This window comes from Narcine bancroftii, chromosome 8 (assembly GCF_036971445.1).
Source record: "Narcine bancroftii isolate sNarBan1 chromosome 8, sNarBan1.hap1, whole genome shotgun sequence".
Lineage (NCBI taxonomy): Eukaryota > Metazoa > Chordata > Chondrichthyes > Torpediniformes > Narcinidae > Narcine > Narcine bancroftii.
In genome coordinates, this window is record NC_091476.1 from 160,959,360 (window position 1) to 160,971,676 (window position 12,317).

The 12,317-nt window shown below is 38.3% G+C and overlaps 1 protein-coding gene across 3 annotated transcripts in view; it reads left to right on the plus strand.

Annotated features, from left to right (window-relative positions):
- LOC138741496 (protein argonaute-1) overlaps positions 1–12,317 on the plus strand; it is a 92,486-nt gene that overhangs the window by 46,935 nt on the left and 33,234 nt on the right. For all 3 annotated transcript variants that reach the window (XM_069895686.1, XM_069895687.1, XM_069895688.1), the window contains exons 8-11: positions 2,820–2,967; positions 3,208–3,327; positions 4,726–4,848; positions 11,569–11,702. In XM_069895686.1, the coding sequence (XP_069751787.1) occupies positions 2,820–2,967; positions 3,208–3,327; positions 4,726–4,848; positions 11,569–11,702 (525 nt within the window). The remainder of the gene's footprint in view (positions 1–2,819; positions 2,968–3,207; positions 3,328–4,725; positions 4,849–11,568; positions 11,703–12,317) is intronic.

Below are 12,317 nucleotides of genomic sequence, written 5' to 3' on the forward strand. Positions count from 1 at the left end.
GCCACCATCATCTTGGTACCCGAGAGGCTGTTAATTACGGGCCTCAATGACTAACACCCTGTTGCACTGACCTCCACCACTGTGAAATGCTTTGAGCGTCAGGTGATGGAACACATCAAAGCACACCTCCCAGAGACGCTGGATTTCAATTCGCCTATAGAAGAAACTGTTCTACAGACAATGCTATAGCCTTGTCACTTCATTCCATACTGGCCCACTTGGAGAACAGCACCTCGTGTGCCATCAGGTCATTGTCTTCAGCTTGGCATTTAATACGATCATTCCCCAGAGGCCGATGAAGAAACTGTCCTTGCTGGGACTCGACACCCTTCTCTGTAATTGGATCCTAATGAAAAGACCGTAGTCTCTCTGGGTCTGTAGCAGAATATTGAACACCATCATACTGAGCACCAGTGCCCTTCAGGACTGTGTGCTCAGCACATCACTGACCCACAACTGTATTGCCAGCTCCAGCTCCAAGTGTCATCAAGTTTGCAGAAAACACAACAGTAGTCGGCCTCATCAGCAACATCAATGAGCCGCTCGACAGAGAAGAGGTGGAAAATCTCATGAAATGATGTGAGAGTAACAACCTGGGTCTCAACGTAGACAAGACGAAGGAGATGATCGTGGTCTTCAGGAGGGCCAGGAAAGACCACCCTCCACTACACATCAACAACTCTGTAGTAGAGAATGGAGAGCACCAAGTTCCTTGGAATACACTTAACTAGTGATCTTTCATGGATACTCAACTTCTCACTTGTCAGGAAGGCACAACTGCATTTCCTGAGAAGATTGAAGCAGACAAGGCTACCAGTCATTATAATATCAACCTTCTATAGGAGCTCCATCGAGAGTGTCTTGGCTGGCTGCATCACAGTGTGGTACGGTTGCTGCAGGGAAATGGATCAGAGGTCAATCCACAGGGCTATAATATTACCAGAGAGGATGACCTCCCTCCCATTGACATGATCTACTGGGATTGTTGTCTGAAGGGGGCGTGCAAAATCATTGAGGATCCCTTCCTCCCTGCACCCAGCATCTTTCAACTGCTCCTGTTGGGGAAGAGATACAGGAGTATGAGAACCATCACCACCAGGCTGAGGAACAACTTTTTCTCATGGGCAGTGAGAATACTGAACGACCAAAGGAACTGCTCACACTAACTATCCAAGACTCTAATATTCCTGAAACACTTTATTTATTTGTATAGATGAAATAATTGTCCTGCATATGTATTGTTTGTCTGTATGTGTGTTTATGTCTGGTTGTGTGTCTGCGTGTTTTGCACCAAGGACCTGAGAACACTATTTTGTTGTGCTTGTTCAATCAGATGGCAATAAACTTGACTTGAGTTTTACTTTATTGCAAACTTCGATATATTACATTTTATTTCATCATCTAAGTCATTAGTATGTATTGTGAATATGTGGGGTACTCATTTATCCAGTACCATCGCTATCTGCTATTTGGAAAAAGAACAGATTCTTTACTCCAGTCTTTACTTCCATTGCCATGATAAGATCAAACACAGATTTGCAGAATACCTCATATTCTGCCTGAACAATTAATTTCCAATTTCAAGTAACTCCCATTTTCTCTCCTTGTCATTTGCCTAGGACCTCTCAAATACCACATGCTTTCCTGCCTCTGTTTCTCAGTTCCTTGCCCCTTCTCCACCCTTTCCACTCACACTCCTCCCACCATATCCTTAACCCACTGTTCTCATCAGGCTGCCATCCCTCCTTGAATGGTTCCACCTATCTCTTTCCTTTAGCTGTCTCTACCTTTGCCCTCCCCTCCACCATCCAGGCTCCGCTTGCCTTTTTCTCCTTTTCTTTGTTCCCCCTTTATCTGCTTTTACCTCATACTCTTTTCTCTGTCACTCAACTCCACCCTTCCTACTCTCCCACTGACTTTGTCCATCATTCTTCACCCTTCTTCTGTCACCTAATGATCTTTTTCCTCTCCTTTTTATGCTACCTGTCTAAGTTCTAGAGCAGGGTTTCAACCTGAAACATTGTCCATTTCCCTTCATGGATACTGAGTTCCTTCAGCAGTTTGTTTTTATGGTGTAGATTTCAGCATCTGTGGAAACTTGTCTCTCTCTTTATATGGATGCCAGTAAAGTTGCTGAGCATGGCAGTAGCATGGAACATTTACTACTGAATGGAAGAGAATATTTGGAGTTTGTTTATGTCAAGGGGACCACCTTAGGACACAAGCCAAGCATTAGAAGAATTAATTGTGGATATAGTGTGAATGAAGATATTGGCACAATGAACAAGAAATAAATCTTATTGTTGAAGTCAATATAATTATGGTGTATAAGATTTGAAGCTGTTGGTTTCTGTCTGAATGGGGGGGAATGGACACTAACAAGGAAAATGAAATTGTTGGCACTGTAGCTTTCGCACTACAGAGTGAATACAAGACCAGCGTTCGACAGATTTGTTCCAAAACTTGCTGCTTTATTGTTTGCTCACTGAGCTTTTTAAATGCACTCCCTGTTCCTGCTGCTAGGAACCAGAAGCTGCATCACTGACGGGCAGGTAATTGTACTTCGTGCGTGTGGGCCCTTTACTTGAGGGGAAGGGGAAGATGCCCGGCGCCATCTTGGTGTAGGCTGCTCTGATCGCGCACTTGTCACACTCTGAGTCAGTTCGCCTGAACACCAAACGCGTCGGTCGCCACAGCACAGGCTTAGAAGTCGATAAGGAGTTCAACAGAATTGGCCTAAATCTTTCACTACTAAGTGTATACAAGTTTAGATGTGTGTGCATATTGATTAAATTACAATTGCAAATTATTTTTGCCAGGTTTCCATTGCAGTTGGAAAGTGGACAGACTGTGGAGTGTACAGTGGCGCAGTATTTCAAACAGAAATACAACTTGCAGCTGAAGTACCCTCACCTACCCTGTCTGCAGGTGGGACAGGAGCAGAAGCACACTTACCTACCACTTGAGGTGAGAGATGAAGACAGTGTGGCTGAAGGTCCTTCTCTTTACTTTATCTTCAAGTTTCTTTCACATTCTAAGCAAGAAAACCTCCCTGTCCTTTGTCGTTAGTCTCAGTATTGAATATCGTCAATGGTCCTGTTATTGATGCTTCCCCTTGATATTTTGCGGATGGTCAATGATCTTATTTCATTGGTTGCGTTGTTGTGGAGGATACCAAGTGCAAAATTGTAATGACTTCTCTTGTAGGTCTGCAACATAGTACCTGGGCAACGATGTATCAAGAAACTCACAGACAATCAGACATCAACAATGATCAAAGCAACAGCACGGTCAGCGCCAGACAGACAGGAAGAAATTAGTCGTTTGGTGGGTGACAAAAAAATATAACATTCAGTTTCTGTTGCACACTTCAATTGCTGCTTGTATTTAGTTTGTATGTCATATGATTGTTTTCCCTATTTTGGCTCTTCAAAACTAGATTGTCTGTCAAAGGTTTTTTTTAAACATTATTGTGGAATTTACAATGTGGAATTCATTCCAAGCTGCATCTTAAATGAATCTATTTTTTCTCCATTCAATGTACCTTTTATATTCCTTTCAAATAATCATACAATTCTCATTTAACATATTATTACTTTGGGTTAATGGTCACTTGTGGTAATTCCACATTCTGTCAATCGGCTATGTGAAAATACAACTTTCTGCCCATCTTTCTAACCTCAGTCCTTCATCACTAATTTACTACTAGTGAAGGTTTTTCATATTTTCCTTCAAAATATTTTCCTTTGAATTACATTGACCTCCCTTTCCCACGGAAGAAAGTGTCCAAGGACCTCTACCAGCATATTCATATTTAAACACAATGCCCTTTGATAATAAAGGTGCATGGTAAGACCCTGGAAGAAAACAGCCAACTTGGTGGCAATTTTCAGACATCAGTTCTAAAATTCACCACTGCCATCAATGCATCCACACAACCTTTGATTAAACCAAAGGTTCATAAAGATAAAGGTCTCAGACCTTAAAATTCATTCTATCAAGAAGCAGTGATCCATGTCCCTTATGGTCTCCCCAACATATGTGAACCAGCTTCAGTAGTATCTCCAAGGTCAACATTCCCAGCAGAGCCCTGATTATCCTCAGTCATGTATGTTAAGGCTGGCTGAGCTAGATTCCTAAAGCAGAACCTCTGCCTGACACCAGATTTCAAAAATAGACACTCTATTCTGAACTGAGTTGTGAGAGGAGGTCATTAAGCAGACAAGTAGGAAGTTTTAAGAAAAATCAGTCAGTGGATGCTCTCGGCTGGAGCACTCGTGGTGATATTGAGAATCTCTGGGCCATGCATTTGAAGCACATCAAAGCCCTTCAAACTACACTCTTGCCCACCATGTCAGGTACTCCTTCTCTAGAGGTGGAAATGACTGCATTTCCCATGGTGAATTAATTTAGCCAGTTTAATATCCATGAAAGCAAAGTGGAAGCAAGTAATCCTTCATCCTGAGGAACTGCCTAAGAGAAAGTTCTCACTCCACTTCTTACCACTCTAGCTTACTGTGATTCCTTGCACCATCATGTATGACAGAGCCTTTAGAGATCAGGCCTGAAATCTCTGAAACTCTTTTACTTTGTTGTTGATAAAGTATCTTACTATAGAGAAAGTAAGAAAAAAAAACAAAATACTCCAGAAGTCATTTTTTTTATGCTGATGGGAAACTTTCCAGCCATTAATTTTTATGCTAATTGATCATTTTTTTCTTAAAGATGAAGAATGCCAGCTACAACCTTGATCCTTATATTCAGGAATTTGGGATAAAGGTGAAGGATGACATGACGGAAGTTACAGGCAGAGTCTTACCAGCACCGATTTTACAGTACGGAGGCCGGGTAAGTTAACGATTTTCCTCATATAAGGTGGATTGTATGGATAGAATAAGCTCTATAAAACATTTTGGCAGATTAGGGCACATTAAAGGATATTTGAGATTCGGCGTTAGGTTACAGTGCAGAAGAGTTAAATGGTACTCTATTCAGATCCATAAACCGAATTTATGCTATGGTAGAGTTTTTCTCAACATTGTCACTTTTCCAAGAAGATGCATCAAAATAGACAGCTTTTTCATGAAGCCATTAAATTCAAGATTTTAATGACTGAGATCAGCAGGGGTGTGGCAAATATCTGAACTTTCCTCAAGTTCACCCTGTGTAGATTTGAACAATCTAATTATTGTATATTTCAGCAAATAAGTCAAGTCGTGAAACCCAAAAGATCTCTCTCAAAAAAAATGGGGGTGGACTTGTACGTTGGATATACTTTTGACTCCTTAAATTCAGCTCAAAATCCAATCCACGCTGATCTTGCGTATGTCGACCCTTAAAAAAACAAATTCAGCGTATTTGTCGATCCTTGAAAAACCAAAAAAAAACCCCGACTGCGACAGATTTTCATTGAGATTTTTTAAATTGAAAACAACACAATTAGCAGCCTTCAAAAAACAATATAATTGTCTGAAAACATTTAGAACCCTTCAAAATTACTCTCGTTATCGTCTGAAGCAAAGATGGTGGCAAGCACATCCATACTCTCACTATTTAAACAGTCATCATATGGGTCCCAGTCTGCATCTGATGAGGCGGTTTCAACTTTGTTGTCAGTGTCCCACAATAAATCATCTTCTGTGCCAATTGCACAAGCAACTTCACACTTTTTAAACAATTTTATCGCAGTCTCTTTAACTTTGTCCCCTGCCTTGAGCACGAAGTTACACAGCATATCAAGTGTAGCATGCATTTCCCTATCTTTTGTAAACTATTTTTCTGCACTCGACAACCATATATTCCATTCCTTGTGCGCATGGTCTTTGAGTGGCTTGTTCAAGCAGACATCGAGAGATTGCAATACAGACATCAAACCACCTAGGATAACCGCCATGTAAGTATTATGTAGTGCTAATCTACTTTTGGTGTTCTCAGTTAAGTGTCTACGAAACATATCCCAGACCAGCAAACTCCGTTCTTTGCGTAAACTGCCTGGCCGCCTGTTCCACCATTGTCTGTCCATAGTTTTACACCATTTTCATCCATCAATCCTTTTTCATGAAGATGTACAAAAATACCGGCAGGGAATTTCAAATTTGGTTTAATTTTGCATTTGAATATTACCATGGTCTTAACTTTTTCCCGTCAGCCACGCATGATAAGACCAAGGTCAATCTGTCCCCCTTTCGTGGCCTGTACTTACAGTTTGCACAGTTTTAACACCTTTCCATTCCATTGTTTTATTGCCTATCATGTCAAAATTCATGGGGGTTTTGTCCATGTTTCCGATATTTGCCAATGCAAATTTCTGCCAGTTACATATAATAAACTGGTGAAAACTTACAACTTTGTGATCAAGATCTTTTGGTAGTTTCTTTGTAATATTTGTTTTTTTGGCATAAAGCCAAATTTTTCCTGTTCATGAAATGATTGTACCCGCCTACCGTTGCCTCAAAATTATCACTGAAGTCTGGGTGCGACTTGGCCTACTGCAGTGCAAATGTTCTTGTTTTATTTCGGCTGATTATGTAGCAATCTTGCCTCTGTTCGTGTACCCATTCTGCAACGTGATTTTCCAACTCTGGCCACAGAGTGATTCCTTTTCTCAAACAACATTGCCTTTTTGGTATTTTTCTTAAAGTCTCTTCTTTCTTCCAATCTCTTACCAACTTCTCATGCACATCAAATTTTCTTACAATAGAGCAATTGTTGGTTTTCCTGCCCATTTCTATCACTTTCAACTTAAAGCTTGCTTCACATTTTCGTCGTGCACAGCATTGTGTCGATGGACCCTCCACGATAGCAATTACCTCCAGTCAACGCCCAGCAGATAAATCCGTGTGATCAAAAGATGTTTCGTCGGTCAACGGCCCATCTCCGGCATCATGAGCTTTGGTGGTCGACTTATGCCCCTCAATGGGGGCACCTCAGGCAGCCAAAAAATGGTGGTTGACTTAAATACTGGATATTGCCATAAAACCCTTAAAATGAGGCTGAAAAGGGGGGGAGGGTGGGTCAACTTATATGGCGGTCGACTTGTACATCGAAATATACTGTAATTATATAATTACATGCTCATTTTAAGTGGCAAAAAGAAAATATTGCTGGTGCTAAAAATATAAAACAAAGACAGGAAATGTTGGCAACATTCAACCAATAAAAGGAAAGGAATGTGTAAATATGGACATTTCCTTAGAACTACAGTTCTTGAGGCTTAATTTTGAGAAAGGGTCTGTGCCCAAAGTATTTTTCTTGTTCTCCACAAAATACACACCCCTCTTTACTATTTTCATTTACTTGCTTGAGAGATGAAAAAGAGAACCAACCACTGTTCTTACTGTTGCTCCAGTTGTAAAATGTGTGTGCGTGTGCCTGCATTTTTTTCTCCACATCATTTAAGCAGGATTCTGCTTGTTTTAAGATGATAAACTAATCTACATTGACTAATTAGAAAGACAGAAAATGGTAAAAACATTGAGAAAAGCAGGTAATGTTTCGACAAATATCATGAACGTAGAACATTAGCTCTTTCTGATTTTGTAGATGCTGCTTGACCTGGTGTATGTGTCTAGTATTTTCCCTGACGAATGCCTTCATATTTCAGATTTCCTTCATCTGCAATAATTGTTTTGTTTTCAATGGATTTTCCACTCCCCAGTGGATTTGTCAGAGCATCCATGGGAGAAATAGTTCTTTATTTTCCTGATTCTATCTTGCAATATTTTCCTGTGTGTCATGTTTGCGAATTGAGAAATTTTCAATTGTTACCTAATGCCAAAATAAGAAAATTGAAATTACCTAAAGAACAAACCCTTTGCCTTTTTTGTTAATAAACAGTCTGGGCTAAAGTGTGATATGTTCCTAGAATATGAATTTTAATGTTTTAGTACTTGATTTTTGCACCTCCATTCTAATTCAAATATTTTCCTGCCTAATATCGTCTCATACCAGTTCTTCACCCTTTACTATTTGCCCTTTGATCTTAAAACCATTTCTTTTGCTTTCTCCATTTACACTCTGATTTTGTCACCATTGATGTCCATTCTATCTGCATCCTCGTGAAATATTCTTTTTTTTAATTTATAAATTTAAAATCACAAAGAAAGTGCAAGGACGCCCTAATCAGAGTGACCCAGAGTCTCCAGGAGTGGGTGTTACCACTGAATGGCTCATGTGACTCTTGTGCCTTGAAGTCAAGGTTGTGTAAATTTCTATAAATAGCTCACTTCATTTTTTGGGAAGCAAAGTAAAGAGTATTAGATGTGGTTTGGTGAAACTCTGTGTCTGTTGTTAATTCTCTGAGTGAACTCAAAGTGGGAGTTAGATTCCTCATCTACATGTGCAGCCCAACATTTTGGGCACATACAACAGAAAGAATAAAGAAATCCCCCTCCCCCCCTAAATACCCCTCTCCCCCCTCTAACCCCTTACTAAAAAAAGACAAGAGACCCTCAACATAAGCATTTATTACTTTAATGTTTCTTTTAATATCCTGAGACATTAAGGAGAAAGGGAATGTGAGAGCTTCATTTAAATAGTCACACCCACACTTTGTAAATATAGGCATCATATCTTCCAAAATATATGGTATTTATCTCTAAAATTTTATGTAATTTTTTTAAGTGGCATACAACTCCGAACTTCCACGTGCCATCTTTCTATACCTAAATCTGTATCGGACTTCCATGTTATGGCGATACATTTTCTTGCTATTGCTAAAGCAATTTGAATAAACTTTTTTTTGATACATAATCAATTTCAATTTAGGTTTAACACTTCTAATATCACTCAGTAAAAATAACATTGGATCCTGTGGGAATTTAATCTCCATTATTCATTCCAATAGATTAAACCTTTTTAGTTAGAAATAGGCAATTCTAGGACACTACCAAGTGGAATGCATAAATGTACCAATTTCCTGTCCACATCTGAAATAATGGTGTTTTTCTTTATAATAAACCTCCCTGAATCTCTTTATCAACCCTATTCCATAGCTCAATTAAACGTTTCAATACAGGAGTTTTTTTTGCTGTTAACAATCTTGAATTCTATTCATAAATAAAATCTTGTGGGTTTGGTTCCCCTATTTTACTAAGTTCTTTATACACCCAAGCTGGAATTTTATTTAAATCGTACATTACATTAACTAATTGCAACTGGGCTGCTTTATAATAATTCATAAAATGAAGGAGCTACATATCTCCCCAAGTCATAATTCCACATTAATTTATCCAAAGAAACCCTTGCCATTTTTTCTTTCCATAAAAATTTCTTAACACAAATATTTAATTCTTTTTAAAAATTTTGAGGAATTGCAATAGGAATCTATTGAAAAAGATATTGTATTCTAGGAAAAACATTAATTTTAACATAATTTACTCTACCTATTAAAGTAATAGGTAACATATTCCGTTTTTCCAGATCTTCTCTTATTCTTTTTAATAATGGAGAATAATTTAGTTTAAATAATTTTTTAAAATCTGGTTCCACTCGAATATCTAAATATTTTATTCCCTCACCTGGCCATCTCAAATCAAATACCCTCTTACATTCTGCAAAATCCCCATTTACTAAGGGCATAATTTCACTTTTTTCCCCAACTAATTTTAAAACCTGATACTTTTCCATATTCTTTTAATCTAAATTTAAGTTATCGCAAAAATTTAATGGATCTGTTAAACAAATCCACATCATCCACAAATATATTTATTTTATGTTCTTCCTGATTCACCTTGATACCCGTTATCTTTGAATCCTGTTTTATTAGTTTAGCTAAGGGTTCAATTGCTAAAATAAATAAAGCCAGTGACAGTGGAGAAATATTTTTATAAAATGAAACTCCCTGTATCTGGCTCCAATGGGGATTGGTAGATGCCAGATAAGTGAATTCGCCAGTTGGATGAAATTGCGTGTGGTGTGATGGGTGAACTGACCACATGGGGATACTAGTTTTAAATTTTCATATTTTTATCTATTTTCCATGATTTATTTTACCAATTGCTTGAATTCCAGGTAACAGGGATTTTGCTATAATTGTAAATCATTGATAATGCTTCTTGAAATCTTGTAACATGGGATGGAGTTGCCTCAATGTCTTTTTTTTTTTAATTTTTGTCTGGTATTGTCCAAATGTTTACTAAATTGATTTGTGACATCAATCTTGATCCCACACATGTTGCAAAATAGAATTTTCCCTGCCTTTCCATTTGTTACATGATCATTGTCAATCTCAGAATAAATTTCGGAGATAATTTCAACTCAGCAAACACTTTTAGCAGCCTTGCCGTCAAAAACTGGTTGCCACATTCCAGGCTAGATAATACACTATGTAGCCAATTGGGGAAGAAGATAGAAGGACAGGAAATCTATCATGTTAAATATTTATGACTGGTCCTGCTGAGGGCAGAAGAACTAAATTAGGGTATTTTCTCTGTCAAATCTGTCCTTGCCTTTGAATCTCATGAATGTCAGTGCTACATTTTATTGATTGAGCGCTAATTGGGTAACTCAATAGTAATTTGAAACTTATTTTATAAGTAACAATAATGAGGCCATTCCTGGTAGCTTTCCTGTGATGTCAACCCAAGACCAAGCTGACCATCTCAGTTGCACTTGAGTAAATTTCAAAAATTAATTTAAAGATTTAATTATCATAAATGGGTTAAACCATTACAAGATGTTTTGAATTTCTCGATCACTGAAACTATTGTGCAGAGCACACAATGTGTATTTGTGGCCACTAGGGTTTTTGGGGCTACTTTCAACAAATTTATTGATGAGTGTTTTGGCACTTACTTTTTACTGTGCTCTTTATCTTTAATGATGTATATTTGGGTGTATGCACTATTCCCTTGAGGTTCTGTGCCATTCTTGGCTGCCTACCTGAAAGCCTTTAATCGTTTATATGCTGCTTTTAATGACATTTATGAAATTCTGTTTTTTGAAGAAAGATGTACTTTATGCTTGTTAATTAAATATGAAATAGTTATATTTTACTCTGATCTTCCCCCCTATTCTTTGCCATAGTCAAATATTGAGGATTTTTTCAACTAAAATTAAAATCACCTATGTGTCTTGGAGATGTGGTGCAGTAAATTTGAGCATTAATTACAACATCGTGGCATTGAAGGTTGGAGAGACATTGATCCGTGTCCAGGGGAAACTGGATGTGAACAGTTCATTGTATGCAGTTGCCATTTTGCCAGCAAACAAGACAGAAGATAAAATTGAGATTAAGCTAAAGTGATTTCTGAAATATGACTTTATCGTTGGGGCAGTTTAACAGTTTTTAAATATTTTAACAAATTTTTTTAAACTTGCATAGCACAGCACTGGATTTCAATCGAGGTCGCTGGTGCTGTAATAGCTTTGCACTAATCGCTACGCTAACCGTGCCATGGTTCGACAACTATTGCTGATAAACTACTTCCATTATGTACCATACCTATTAAATCAGTCTGTGGACTGCTATGAAAGGGCAGAAAAACAAACAATTCAGTGGACTTTCTTGATATGATGTGGTCCATCTGATTATAACAATGGCCTTTAATTTTTCTCTGTGTTTAATAGAACCGAGCAATTGCTACTCCAAATCAGGGAGTGTGGGATATGCGTGGCAAACAATTCTACAATGGGATTGAGATCAAAGTCTGGGCCATCGCTTGCTTTGCACCGCAGAAACAATGTCGGGAAGAAGTGCTGAAGTATGTAGATTTTTCATTCGTTACTTGAGAAGAAACTTCAGTTTCCTAGGATATCCTAAAGCACTTCACTGATTAGAAAATTCTTATTTCATTATTGCAAGAAAAATATATTTAACCATTTTGGTCCTTCTATGCTATGTGATTTTCTGGGTCACTGAAATTGATGCTCAAAGCACATAGTGTGTATTAGTGGCCAGTGTGGTTGAAAACTATTTTCAACGCATTTATTTGATGAAATGATTAGGCACATGTTTTTATCATGTTATTTACCCCTTATTATGTATACAGTACAACTCTCATGATCCGAAATGGTTGGGACTAGGCCTTTTTTGGATAACTGGTCATTTTTTTTTTTAAGAACAGCCCAGTAGCAACAGTGTTTAAACAACAACAAACAACAAGGTAAGGCTTTTTAAGCATTTTAAGCAAAATAAAATGCTGGCCACCTCTGATCCCCAACACGAACCCATCACTGCCACTGAACACCACCACCGATCCATAAAACAGATCCACCACTGCCACTGATCCCCGGGAAGGCTTCCTGGGCCACTGGAACACTCAATGGCAAGTCGTCAGGCTCCTGTCTCTCTGGTCACCAGAGTTCCCGACGCCCGA